Source organism: Oncorhynchus gorbuscha, linkage group LG24 (genome assembly GCF_021184085.1).
Source record: "Oncorhynchus gorbuscha isolate QuinsamMale2020 ecotype Even-year linkage group LG24, OgorEven_v1.0, whole genome shotgun sequence".
Taxonomy (NCBI): domain Eukaryota; kingdom Metazoa; phylum Chordata; class Actinopteri; order Salmoniformes; family Salmonidae; genus Oncorhynchus; species Oncorhynchus gorbuscha.
The window spans coordinates 6,354,726-6,369,725 of NC_060196.1; the positions used below are offsets into that span (position 1 = coordinate 6,354,726).

A 15,000-nucleotide genomic window follows, 5' to 3' on the forward strand; every position below is an offset into this window, starting at 1 on the left:
TAGTGGCCTCCTCTGTCAAGGTCTTCACCTGGACGTCACACACAGAGGGAGAGAGGAGGAGGAACTTGAGATGACCTTAAAAATAACAAAGATGTTTGAATGTGTTTTTCTTTAGCCCATGCTACAGTATTGTGTAAATTAAATCAAGGCTAGGTGTATATGTCGGTTAGTGGTGTTTTCATGAAATATAGTACATGCGTAGCCGATTCATTGTTAAATTTGCCAGCAGATGACGTCATGTGATGAAAACGTGCCATCTGAAATGTTGTTGTGACTACAGGAAGACCATCAAGTCAAGTGGGACTGTAAACGTGCCAGTTAAAAGCATTATGCCATCTGACTCTGCTAAGCCATTGTTGCGTGTGATGAAACCATGTGGTGTGAGATGTTAACTGGGACCTACTTTCTTCTCCAGCTCCTCCACCAGTCCTCTGTGCGTCTTCTCAGTCTCCAGGAGGAACTTCATCCTGGTCTTCACATCCTCCACCAGCTGCCTCTTCATGTGCACGTCTCTCTCTGTGTGGATCACCCTGGGAATGACACACACACACACACACACACACACACACACACACACACACACACACACACACACACACACACACACACACACACACACACACACACACACACACACACACACACACACACACACACACACACACACACACACACACACACACACACACAGGTTATTAACACACACGCAGAAGCAGACACACACACACACACCGTGTCCCCATGCTCCCCTTCCATCACATCTCATTATGACAACTAAATATATTGACAATCCCATGCTGACAGGGGAAGCTGCAGTAAATATGAATGGCTGTATAACATCCCATTTGTAGACTGCATACATTCCTGATTCCTAGACTAGTGGGGAATATCTATGCATGTTGTGATACATCAGTTGGGGAACGTTTCTGACAAATGACCTTCTAGATCTTCTGATCTACACTAACGTCCAGACTGCAGTAACAGTCTGATCTACACTAACGTCCAGACTGCAGTAACAGTCTGATCTACACTAACGTCCAGACTGCAGTAACAGTCTGATCTACACTAACGTCCAGACTGCAGTAACAGTCTGATCTACACTAACGTCCAGACTGCAGTAACAGTCTGATCTACACTAACGTCCAGACTGCAGTAACAGTCTGATCTACACTAACGTCCAGACTGCAGTAACAGTCTGATCTACACTAACGTCCAGACTGCAGTAACAGTCTGATCTACACTGCAGTAACAGTCTGAACGTCCAGACTGCAGTAACAGTCTGATCTAACAGTCTGAACGTCCAGACTGCAGTAACAGTCTGATCTACACTAACGTCCAGACTGCAGTAACAGTCTGATCTCTACGTCCAGACTGCAGTAACAGTCTAACGTCCAGACTGCAGTAACAGTCTGATCTACACTAACGTCCAGACTGCAGTAACAGTCTGATCTACACTAACGTCCAGACTGCAGTAACAGTCTGATCTACACTAACGTCCAGACTGCAGTAACAGTCTGATCTACACTAACATCGATGCAATTCAACACATCCAAATAGCATGAAAAGAGAGACAGTTCTTGATGAAATGTTCCACTGCTGTCCTCGCCACATGAAAACCCATTCGACTAGGGAGGGGCCGACTAGGGAGGGTCCGACTAGCCAGGGGACGTGGTTCTGTAGATAACGATCCAGAGGGGAATCAACTCCAAAAGAGCTTGTTTACTTGACTAGTTGACTATTCTGACAGTAACCAGATAGAGAGACACTGGGGGCCCGCTGTTGAAACGGCATGGCTGTGTGTGTGTCTAAAATGTACGACGTGTCACTTCACATTTCAAAACCTCTCCCCGACACGCTTAATATTCCCGTAACTCTTTGGAGCCTAATCTTAAGAGACTCTTTCAGTTAAACGTCATAGCGTGTTGTTTATTCTGTTTACATGTTTTGCTCCGGGTTTTTTTCTCCACATAAAGGCAAATATTACCGACTTCATGTCCTTCTGGGGTCCCGCTGGGGGGGAATCGGAAGAACAAATGGAATGATATAATTAAAGATCAGATGTGTTTCCTTTTAATTCATCAGGTTTACATTGGAAAATATGTTTTGTTTTTTCTCCTCTCGGACTGCGCATGTTACGGGCTGGGCTTCGGTTCTAAATAAACAGATGACGCAACCGAGGGGCAAGTGCCCTTCATATTTTTGTGTAAGTAAATGTCCCTGTCTCCCTCGATAGAGCCGTTAGCCTGGGGGCAGACCGGCCCAAATCAATGAGAGCTTGTCTTATTGGAGTGACATTAACTGAAATGAGAGAGAAGAGAGGAGAGTCTGGCCGGGGGGACCTGCTGCATAAGGTCCCTGGTTACCCCAATGGATTTAACCATTAATGAGAAAAGCCATATTGAACCTTAAGGACGTCGGTCTCTGTTGACTTTAAGAGCAGCAGCATTAGAGAGAAGCCCAGCCACATCACACAGCTCCCTCTGTCCCTCCCCAACACTAATAATGCTAATTAGAGCAGGAACATGTATTTTAGATGAACAGAGGATGAACAAAGGATGAAAAAGAATGGGGGATAGCTACTATAGTAGTAGTTGTTCTTCTACAAGAGAGAGAGAGAGAGAGAGAGAGAGAGAGAGAGAGAGAGAGAGAGAGAGAGAGAGAGAGAGAGAGAGAGAGAGAGAGAGAGAGAGAGAGAGAGAGAGAGAGAGAGAGAGATCTGTATTTATGGAGTCTCAGTCGAGAGACTCGACTCGGAGCCTATACCCTGATCACTAACATTTTCACCCCACTGCTAGTTTCTTTTATCTCCTGTTTTTCCACTTTATCACTCATCAAACTTGCGTCCGTGATAATCACACTTTAAAGTGTTCGACAGACAGCAGTATGTGTTGTTAAAAAACAAAAGAGAAGTCGAAACATAGATGTGTCTCTGCTAGACAGACAGACAGACAACAGGATCGCTGGAGATGAAAGAAGTAGGTTCATAAATAAAGCAGGGGCCTGGATGACAGATATTGACTGAGGACATGCGCTCTTACTTTGAAATTCACTTCTTTTTTTTTTTGCCGAGGAGCAGCCTGCCTGGCCCCTTGGTGTGTACTGAGATGTATATTTCAGAGACGTCTGGTAGAGACATGTCTTTCATTCTGAGAGAAGCACACCCCGTCGAGGATGTGGCGAGGTGCTAGGGTAGCGCCATGTCAATAGAAGAAGAAGAAGGGACCAATGGATGTGAGGGACGTTGTCGCGGAAACCGGCTGAGGGATCTTCGCTCTGTCTCGGCTGTGATCTGCCCGCGCTTTGGTCACACACACAACGCCACTGTGATCGCTGTACACACTGAACACACATGTTGGATGTATTATAGAAGATGAAAGGAAAAAATGGGACTACAGTATCCTATTGGGCCGAGAGAGACAGAGAGAGAGAGAGAGAGAGAGAGACAGAGAGAGACAGAGAGAGACAGAGAGAGAGACAGAGAGAGAGACAGAGAGAGAGAGAGAGAGAGAGAGAGAGACAGAGAGAGAGAGAGAGAGAGAGAGAGAGAGAGAGAGAGAGAGAGAGAGAGAGAGAGAGAGAGAGACGGAGAGATATACAGAGAGAGACACAGAGAGAGAGAGAGAGAGAGAGAGAGAGAGGCAGAGAGAGAGAGACAGAGAGAGAGAGACAGAGACAGAGAGAGAGACAGAGAGAGAGACAGAGAGCAGAGACAGAGAGGCAGAGACAGAGAGGCAGAGACAGAGAGGCAGAGACAGAGAGGCAGAGAGAGAGAGAGACAGAGACAGAGAGAGAGAGACAGAGAGAGAGAGACAGAGACAGAGAGGCAGAGACAGAGAGGCAGAGACAGAGAGGCAGAGAGAGAGAGAGACAGAGACAGAGAGAGAGAGACAGAGAGAGAGAGACAGAGACAGAGAGGCAGAGACAGAGAGGCAGAGACAGAGAGGCAGAGACAGAGAGGCAGAGAGAGAGAGAGACAGAGACAGAGAGAGAGAGACAGAGAGAGAGAGACAGAGAGAGAGACAGAGAGGCAGAGAGAGAGAGAGAGAGACAGAGAGAGAGAGAGAGACAGAGAGAGACAGAGAGACAGAAAGAGACAGAGAGAGACAGAGAGAGAGAGAGAAAAAAAACTAACAGGTCAGTCCATTCTGCCTTTGTTTGAGAAGAAAAAATGTAAAGTTTGATAAGTTGATAATTGCTGAGACCTCTTAACATGTTACATGATCATCGATCACAGCTTGGTAGTTTCACTTCTTTCAACTATGTAAGTCATTAACAGAGGGCCCGGGGGCCACTGTGGTGTTGTGTGGGTTTTTGTGTCACGAGGAGCAGAGTTGATCCTTCCTGCGGCACACACACTGGATCAATACCCTTCTCTTTGATCAAAACCCTCCATCTTATCTCAACACACAATGAACGACAGGGCATACACACACACACAACATACATGGCATTAACACACACACAGAACAATAAATCATACACACACACACACACACACACACACACACACACACACACACACACACACACACACACACACACACACACACACACACACACACACACACACACACACACACACACACACACACACACACACACACACACACACACACACACACACACACACACACACGCACAAATGGACCAACACACAAACAGAAAACCCCCCAGAGACTATTCAGAGCTGAGCTGCAGAACAGGGCAGCAGTCAGAGAGCTGCCACACGGTGGAATCAAACACTGCAGATGACACAGAGAGGAAGAAGAGAGAAACGGAGAGAGAAACAGAGAGAGATACAGAGAATGAGAGTGAGAGAAAGAGAGAGAGAAACAAAGTGAGAAAGAAAGAGTGAGATAGAGAGAAAGAAAGAGAGACTGATAGAGAGAGAGAAGAGAGAGAGAAACAAAGAGAGAAGAGAGAGAGAGAGAGAGAGAGAGAGAGAGAGAGGGAGATAGATAGAGAGACTGATAGAGAGAGAGACAGAGAGAGAGGGAGAGAGCGCTGGTCTCTGTACTGACTTCTCCTGCAGTTCTCTGAGCTTCTCCTCTCTCTCCAGCAGCTGGGCTCGCAGGGCTTTGTTAGCTGACGTGTGGCTCGTCACCTCCGCCTTGGAGCTCTGAGAAGGGGAGACAGAGAGACAGTGTGTGAGCCACAGAGACAAAGAGACAGGGGTGTTGTGACACTAGCGGTGACAGGTCAGATGTAGCAGCATGTGTTCTCATTAGAAGTGCAGACACTAGGATGACAGGAAGTGACAGAAAACATATTTATAATACATTTACACAATTGAGGAGAAGTAGGAGGAGATTGTGATTGTGTACAGATCCATTTTTAAACCTCTTGTCTGTCTTTGTCATGTGAGAATATGTGGTGTATGAATATATTTCTGTAAATGATTTAAATTAAATTCAAATACAAATGGAATAGAAGTGAAATGGTATGACATCATAGCTTATATGTAGAGGAATGATGGGAAAGGAGAACCCTGTCAAGTAAAAAAGCTACAAATATATATTTGTTGATCTGTGTGTGTTTCTGGTTCTAGGTATCAGTATGCCTCTACTGCAGGATCAAAGAGAGAGAGGACACCTTTGTGTCAAAGCCTCTCTGGTGCACGTCACACACACACACACACACACACACACACACACACACACACACACACACACACACACACACACACACACACACACACACACACACACACACACACACGCACACGCACACGCACACGCACACACACACACACACACACACACACACACACACACACACAACCCTTGTGGCCCGTGACTACAGGTGTGCTTGTGATCATGAGAATGATGGATATTTGTGTGTGCATCTTCCCTTTGGTTTAAAGGAGCTCTGGTCTCCAGCGGAAACTCGTAGGATCACACACACACACCCACCCTCCCCCCAACACACTGTTCTCTCTGTTCCCCCTCCACCATCACCTCAGCTGACTCGTCAGCCTTTGGTAACGACAGTAGCAATATGGCGGCTGACACTGATGAGTGAGCTAACGAAGGGCAGATAACGGTGTCGTACTGACACCTCGGAGGGTTCAGCCACTCAGAGGACACGCTGTTGTTTCCCATTTCTCACCTCACTGACAGGTGTTCCCTGGCATATCAAGTAATAGGAAACCACTGGGGAATTGTCATTGGTAAATATAATACCATTTTGAAAAGACGTGATGTATAAATCATCGGTTTAAAAAAAAAGCTCTGTGGACATTTTTATAATATTATTAGATTGAGACAAAAAAATATGAAAATAAAATCTGAAATAAATGAAGATACTTTTGGGTTTTAACATTCAGATTAAAGGAGAGTTCAATTGAAGCTTGTTTCTGACATTGTCAACCCTGCTGGAACTGTCAGCATTGATAACTAACGGCAGGGCCCTTGCTTCTATGTGTAGTATAGTTTTATCTATCTGCCCAGGGAACTACAGATGAAAACTAGCCAGCTGACTAAATCTGGCACATTTACAGCAATGTGTGCATTGTCCCTATCAAATAAATAAATAAACGTAAATTAAATTGCTGCTGTGCTCTCTTCTTGACAGGCCACCATTAGTTGTTCATTGACTCAACTGTATGAATAAAGGTTGAATGATACAAATAAATACCGTATACCTATTGCAGTGACCTCCTGCTTCCTCTATCGTCTGACCACTAACCTTCAGTTTAGTGTGGAGATGTTTGACCTCTGCCTCCAGGGCTTTAAGGACAGGAGGGCTGGGGGTCTCCAGGGACTGGGGGGCGGTAGAGGGGAGCTGCTGGGGGGTGTTGGTCCCGTGGATCTGCCTCCACTGCTCCAGCTCCATCTCCAGCACCTTCTTCTGCTGCTCTACACCCGCCAGGTCAGAGGTCAGCTTCTGGGAACACCATTAAACACACCGGGAGCAGAGAGAGAGGTAGTCAGAAAGTACTGCAGGATGTAAGGTTAGATACCTGGACCTGTAGTATGAAGAAAGTGAAGGGAAAAGTCATGTAAACTAGAATTCCTGGACTTGCAACATACATATAAAGATAAAAATAGTTGTTTTGTGATTGAAAAACTAAAGCGGGTCAGAACGTACACGAGGTTGTCAGAGCAGCACTCATAGATTGACAAGACTTGTGACTGAAAGGATAACGAGAGTCTGAAAGTGTACCTGCTACTGCTGTAGTGGCATCGTGTAAACATCTAAGTTTGACCACGACTTCTGTTGTTATTCTGTCTGTGTATCCAGTGAGAGGTGGTGAGAAAGCTGGACCAGACCTGAGACATGATTATTGGACACCCTGAGAGGAACAATCTAACAGAGCGCCAACCACGTCCTCAGTTAAAATCAGAACACGGATCCACGAAGAGTCAGAGTAGGAGTGCTGATCCAGGATCAGTTTAGCCTTTTAGATCATCCTAGATTTTATTTTTTATTTTACCTTTATTTAAGTAGGCAAATCAGTTAAGAACATTTTCTTATTTTCAATGACGGCCTAGGAACAGTGGGTTAACTGCCTGTTCAGGGGCAGAACGACAGATTTGTACCTTGTCAGCTCGGGGATAAGATTGTATGGACAGATCCTAGATCAGCACTCCTACTCTGAGATGCTTTGTGTCTACAAACAAGTACACTACACTACAGTAGGCATGTACAGATGAAGCAGTGAAACAAGTGAACACAGGTTGAACCCGTTGGTGGGATTTAAAAAATCCCTCTGAATGGAGATTCATTGAACATGCTTTTAAATCCAGGATTAGGTTTAATCTATGTCCAGGAAACCAGCCCCTTATGATGGACAAACTGAAAGTCCTTTTGAAAGTTACTGTATATTCTTCTACAGCGTAATGTACTGAACAGTAACTGTGATTAAATCCTGTTTCCATCTTAATGAAGACGAGGATGACTCTGACGCGCGGCCAGCCGAAGGGCCCTAATTCTCTAACCCTGATTGGCAGGCGTAATAGAGCCATCCAGTAGAATCCGAGTGCACCCTGGGACAGAGGGAGTTGAGCTGGGTTTGGTTTAGAAGCGGAGCGAGAACGAGCTAGAGAGCGAGCGAGAGAGAGTTGGTAAGAGCGAGGGAGGAATTGTAGGATAATACTGCTCGGTAATCATCTACCCTACTGTACCAGCGTATCAGACATGGTAAACATTTGCTTTGGGGCTAAACGGTTTAAACCGCATGCATATTATCAACCTCAATGTACTCAATGCTTTTCTGTTGTCTAATTTATCATTGCCACAATAATACGATCTGGTATCATATCAAACATAATGTTCACTTTGTAGCGCAAATAAGGAGAAGGTGATATGTGTGGTACACACACCCTCTCAACCCCCCACACCATCCCAACCCTCCCACACCCTCCCAACCATCCTGGAAACCACAGTAGTCCCAGGGGTGGCCTCTCTGCTCTGCATACATGGAGGTTATTGATATCTGGTTGCCTGCTGACACCTCTTAGTAGAATCCCTCTTGTTTTAGGTTTCCTCCTCTTTGAAGGCTCACAGGCCATATCCCCACTGAGAGAGACAGAGAGAGGGGGGCTGCTTCTGCTGCTGGGTCGTCTGTGTGTGTGTATGGGTGTGTTAAGAGTGGCATTGATGACACTTCCCGTAAGACAGGCTTTGATTTCAGAGGGGCCATTTTCAGCCCTGGGTCTGGTGAGAGATGACACTGACACTGACTCTGATGCATGGTGGGACCATTAGGCTGCCCAGCTGAAGTCTCTCTCTCTTTATCGCTCACCCCCCTCTCTCTTTCTCGTTTTCCTCTCTCCCCCACTCGCTCACTACTCTCCCTCTCTTGCGCTTTCTCCTCTCCCTCCCGTTCTGTCTATTTCTGTTCCTCTCTCTCTTTTCCCGCTCTCTCTCCCTCTACCACTCTTGCACTCTCTCCCCTCCTGCTCTCTCCATTTCGGTTCCTCTCCCCCCTCTCTCGCCTCTCTAGGGAAGTGGTCTCGCTGGTGCCATTCCAAGTGATACCGAATCATTAGCAGGATAAATAATGAGGCCGGTGTCTCCGAAAATAGCAAAGGAACCACATAGTCACAGACACACACAGAGGTACAGTACACATCCCTCATTTTGGCCTGGCTCAGTTCCTCAACCACAACAAGCGAACGCTAGCCTAACGTGACCTAGACCCAGACATACGTACAACACCTTGAAAATGGACACGAGACAACACCAGTATCATCGTAGAATAACACCAGAGAAACATCAAGCCACGGCAGAGTGACGACACAGTACTTATCCAGTGTTCTAAAGGAGAGATACTCATACTAACATCATAGAACTCAAGGATCAACAGCCACGACCTTCGATTCTAGACTTTAGATGAACCAGAGATTCCTGGAAAGACAACTGAAGGCAGCAGTGGCACCCATCTTCATTATGTTGTACCTTTATAGTGTCCGTCACCAGGATTTAAGTGCCAGGCTCTGTCATGTGCCTGGGCATAAAACGCCTAGACCCAGAAAAACCCCTCTTCTCCCTGTCAGCCGTGTCTGTTTTACCCCTCTAATCCTGTGGTAATCCCAGCCTCTTCCGGGCAGGATGGGAGCTGGGCCGATCCACACCTGGAGATTACAGGGTCGGGTTCGTGTCGAAGAGACGTTCAATTGTAGAACGAGGGGGAGGTTTGGGAGGGGTGCGAGGTACCCGATTCCAGACCCAAATTATCCCGTTCGGTTAATATGCGTGACCGACGTTTATTACAGCGGGAGGAACATTTTCGGAAATTACCGTCGGACATCTCACCTGTCACCCAGAGAAGGTTCCTCTAAGCTTCTGTCGCTTCCCTCGTTCCTCAAACGAGAGGAGAGGGAGAAGAAAAGATTGTGAGAGGACAACCCCCCCCCGTAGCCTAATTATCCTTCATTTTCCTAACAGACTCTCTTTCTCATGCCTTTCCTTCCCACCTTGTTGAATAGAAAGTACAAAGACAGAAGTCAAGGAACAGAGAGCACCATTAAGAGGGTCACGTTTTACAGACTGACGGCAATTATGGAGAGGGAACAGGGTGGAAATACCTCACAAAGCACTCTGCCGTGTGTGTGTGTCTGGGAGTGTGTGTGTGTGTCTCTCTGTGTGTGTGTGTCTCTGACAGCTATTGCAGTCTGGTTCCTGACAGAGAGGTCTGTGGGGATGAGGTGGCTGGCGTGGTGTGATTGACTGATGAAAGTGTCACTGTGCTGTAGAGACACATGTTCCACTTAGGCTGAAAGGGTACGCCACTTCTCTCGCTTTGTCTCTCTACCTCCCCCTCTCGCTTGCTACCTCTCCCCCTCTATCTCGCTCTCTCCCTCAGACACAGACAGCCTGATTCACATTTCAATAACACACAACTTGAAGTAACAGGAAACTACAGGACACCACTAAGGAGCCAAACAAACGAGGTAGCTCTACTTCTCGGTCTCTGACACTGTCATCATACCTTTTCACATGACAGCCCCCGAGGCCCCGGGCTAAGCCAATTAGAGCCAGAGTTTTGGACTCTGAGTCAGAGAGCTAGCAGGCAGGCAGGGGCCAGCCGGATACCAGCCAACAGCACAGGACCTTGTGCCCTTTATAGGGGGAATGATCCCTGTTTTCTAGCTGAGAGCTCAGAGTCTTGGACAACTTCTGCTGCAGTGGCATTAATACTGCAGGAGTAAAATACAACTACTGCTGTTTATTTCTGGTCAGCCCAAGCAGAGAAGAGTGTGTGTGTCTATCTCTGTTTCTAGGTGTGTGTGCATTTGTATGTGTGTGTCATTAATGCCGCAGAGCCAGTGTCTTAGGTCTCCTCGGGGCTCTGGCTGTTCTATTCTACGATAGCTAGGTAGGGGCCGGAACCCGGAGGCCACTTCCAGAGCAGCGGGGCTCCTGCGCTCCTTGACCTGTGTGTATCACACACACTCCTAATCAGGCCTCCAGTGGGTTGGGGCTGGTCAGGGCTCTGCCTGCTCCTACCCAACAGGGGCCTCCTGCCAGTCCCACTAACTACCATACGGCCTGGTGTGTGTGTGAGAGAGAGAACGTGTGTGTATGTGTATGAGGCCGTGAGAGAGAGCGAAAGAGGAGGTCAGGTCATGGAAGAATTTGCCTGGCTACACAAACTCTACACCAAGCCGCGGATGTTAGTTTCTTCTCCGCAATGAGTCTGTATTTGAGTACCTCCCCAACAATTTTTAGAACGGAAATCTATTTTAAACTGTCTGATTGGTCCCAGAAACCAATGGGTTGGGCCAGAGCCAGAACACATGTGGGTAAAGCGCCTTTTTGAAAATTGGTCATTGGCTTTGACACTCTGAATGGTGAGATATGATTCAACAGCCTTCATTTTGATGTCCCCACAAACAACATCAACGATGGCATCTTTATCAAATGACTCTCTGTAATTATTATTACGCGATTAAACTGATTAATCATGTAACTGTAATTAACTAGGAAGTCGGGGCACCAAGGAAAATATTCAGATTACAAAGTTATAATTTTCCTAATATAACTTTTCAGATATTTTCATATCTGATCAATAGCCTTCTGATTAATGAATTCTTCTTTATCTCATGTTAGTCTCATTCCAAACGTCGTAAATTGTTGCTTATCTGCACGAACCCAGTCTTCACTATGAGTCATCCATTCATCAATTGTCTTAATATAATTTATTTACTAACTAAGTAATTCACAGAAATGCATAAACAAACAGTAGATAGTTACCAGGAAATGATAACGGCGTTTCCCTAGTGGGATAAACCGGCATCGCGGCTTGGTAGACAAAAGGGAAGTGGGGGCCAACTGAGATAATACAACACACAGTTGATAATTATAACAATTGAAATGCTAATCCTTTGCACATGAAAGCTCACTCATTCAGGAACAATTACAATCAATATATATATTTACGCTCAGTGTGTCGTCGGGGTCTCTGTTGAAAAGTTAGTTTCTGTTGGAGAGTTTGTCTGCCCTCTCTGTCTGTCTGATCTCAAACCTTGGCCCATCTCGTTATCGAGGTAAGCTGGTCTGCAACCTTTGTCCTCTCGTAATTGAGAGCAACATGGTCTGTTGAGAAATTCTCAAGGTGGAGGTTTAATTCAGAATTGCAGAAAAGGGCCTGTACCAGGATGCCAGACCATAACTGTGCTCATGGGCGGTCCTCAAAGGGAATTGGAGTTTCCTTCATTAAACAGTCCAAAATCACATTACACAATTTCACAAACAGTATCATCCACACTCATTCATCTTATACAACAATTAGATGTAAACCTCATATCTGAGGCTATTATATAAACAGCATTATGGTAATGTGGCCGTATTGTCTCCCATGAGTTTCACAAAATTGTACCAAACAGACCAGTTCGTAGCTGGATTCTTCACCGATCTGTTATACCTTCTCCAGAACATAAATGTTGTTCGGACCTCAAGTTCTGTGAGGTGGAAGAAATTCCTTTGTTCTCTTCTATGAAAACTCTACTCTCACTCTATACTGTGGCTATGAGGAGATAATCTCCTCCAGGAATTTACAACCTCTCTGACCACAGCAGCCTGGGTATAGGAGACAGGGAGAGGGGGTGGGGCTTGCTGTACCCAAAGAGGGCAACGTCATGACAGTAGCAAACAAAGAATTCAGTTTGAGAAATATCACTGGGACACTGTTTCAGAGACTAGCTGGTTGAGTCAGTACAGTATTGTATAATAATATAGTAGTCAGTACAGTATAGTATAGTGATCAGTACATTACTGCATAATATAGTAGTCAGTAGGGCATAGTATAGTGGTCAGTACATTATAGTATAATATAGTAGTCAGTATGGTATAGTATAATAATATCGTAGTCAGTATAGTACATTATAGTATAGTAGTCAGTAGGGTATAGTATAATAATATAGTGGTCAGTATAGTACATTATACTGCTCAGTTGGTAGAGCATGGCGCTTGTAACGCCAGGGTATTGGGTTCGATCCCCGGGACCACCCATACGTAGAATGTATGCACACATGACTGTAAGTCGCTTTGGATAAAAGCGTCTGCTAAATGGCATATATTATTATTATTATTATTATTATTATTATAGAAGTCAATAGAGTATAATATAGTATAGCAGTCCGCAGGGTATCGCATAGTATAATATAGCAGTCAGTAGGGTATAGTATAGTACATTATAGGATAGTAGTCAGTGAGGTATAGTATAGCAGTCCGTAGGGTATATTATAGTAGCCAGTAGGGTATATTATAGTAGTCAGGAGGTTATAGTATAGTATAGCAGTCCGTAGGTTATTGTATAGTAGTCAGTAGGGTATAGTATAGTAGTCAGGAGGTTATAGTATAGTATAGCAGTCTGTAGGGTATTGTATAGTATTCAGTAGGGTATAGTATAGTACATTATAGGATAGTAGTCAGTGGGGTATAGTAGTCAGTAAGGTATAATATAGTAGTCAGTAGGGTATAGTACATTATAGGATAGTAGTCAGTGGGGTATAGTATAGCAGTCCGTAGGGTATATTATAGTAGTCAGTAGGGTATAGTAGTCAGTAAGGTATAATATAGTAGTCAGTAGGGTATAGTATAGTACATTATAGGATAGTAGTCAGTGGGGTATAGTATAGCAGTCCGTAGGGTATATTATAGTAGTCAGTAGGGTATAGTAGTCAGTAAGGTATAATATAGTAGTCAGTAGGGTATAGTATAGTACATTATAGGATAGTAGTCAGTGGGGTATAGTAGTCAGTAAGGTATAATATAGTAGTCAGTAGGGTATAGTATAGTACATTATAGGATAGTAGTCAGTGGGGTATAGTATAGCAGTCCGTAGGGTATATTATAGTAGTCAGTAGGGTATAGTAGTCAGTAAGGTATAATATAGTAGTCAGTAGGGTATAGTATAGTACATTATAGGATAGTAGTCAGTGGGGAATAGTAGTCAGTAAGGTATAATATAGTAGTCAGTAGGGTATAGTATAGTACATTATAGGATAGTAGTCAGTGGGGTATAGTATAGCAGTCCGTAGGGTATATTATAGTAGTCAGTAGGGTATAGTAGTCAGTAAGGTATAATATAGTAGTCAGTAGGGTATAGTATTATACATTATAGGATAGTAGTCAGTGGGGTATATAATATAGCAGTCCGTAGGGTATATTATAGTAGTCAGTAGGGTATAGTATAGTAGTCAGTAGGGTATAGTAGTCAGTAAGGTATAATATAGTAGTCAGTAGGGTATAGTATTATACATTATAGGATAGTAGTCAGTGGGGTATATAATATAGCAGTCCGTAGGGTATATTATAGTAGTCAGTAGGGTATAGTATAGTAGTCAGTAGGGTATAGTATTATACATTATAGGATAGTAGTCAGCGGGGTATAGTATAGCAGTCCGTAGGGTATATTATAGTAGTCAGTAGGGTATAGTATAGTAGTCAGTAGGGTATAGTATAGTAGTCAGTAGGGTATAGTAGTCAGTAGGGTATAGTAGTCAGTAGGGTATAGTAGTCAGTAGGGTATAGTATAGTAGTCAGTAGGGTATAGTAGTCAGTAGGGTATAGTATAGCATTGCAGGAGACTGCAGCAGTGTGTTCAGTGCTCTGTGGCTCTTCCTCTGTGGTGCTGACCTCCTCAGGCGAGGGCAGGCCTGTCAGACACACACTTATTAAGCATGATAAGGCCAAAGGAGCTGCTCCCACTGCAGCCAGGGATAGGGCCCCCAGAAACACACCAAAAGACAAAAGAAAAGACAGGAAGAAACAAAAGAGGAAAGAAAAAGAACAACTTCCTTGTTCCCAGTTACTGTACCAGACCCCCTGCTTATCTTTCCCTACCCCTCCTTCTCTTCTGTTTGTTCAACTTTCTCTGTGCCTGTCCTCCCCTCTTCTGGTCTGTGGTACCTGTGATAACTGCTTGCTGACGTTCAGTCTCTGGGCGAGCTGCGACGTGATCTTCTCGTTGGCGTCTCGCAGCTCCTGGGAGGAGCGCTGGGCATCACACCGGGCGGTCTGTAGAACGGCGAGATGGCGCTGGAGCGCCAG

At 45.0% G+C, this 15,000-nt stretch overlaps 1 protein-coding gene across 1 annotated transcript in view; it reads right to left on the reverse strand.

The window, feature by feature from the left end:
- Positions 1-15,000, reverse strand: part of cntln (centlein, centrosomal protein) — a 127,893-nt gene that overhangs the window by 33,011 nt on the left and 79,882 nt on the right. The window contains exons 6-10 of the mRNA XM_046327130.1: positions 14,860-15,000; positions 6,688-6,885; positions 5,022-5,119; positions 404-530; positions 1-28 (exon numbers count right to left, since the gene is read on the reverse strand). The exon at positions 1-28 is cut by the window's left edge and continues 110 nt beyond it; the exon at positions 14,860-15,000 is cut by the window's right edge and continues 113 nt beyond it. Of these exons, the coding sequence (XP_046183086.1) occupies positions 1-28; positions 404-530; positions 5,022-5,119; positions 6,688-6,885; positions 14,860-15,000 (592 nt within the window). The remainder of the gene's footprint in view (positions 29-403; positions 531-5,021; positions 5,120-6,687; positions 6,886-14,859) is intronic.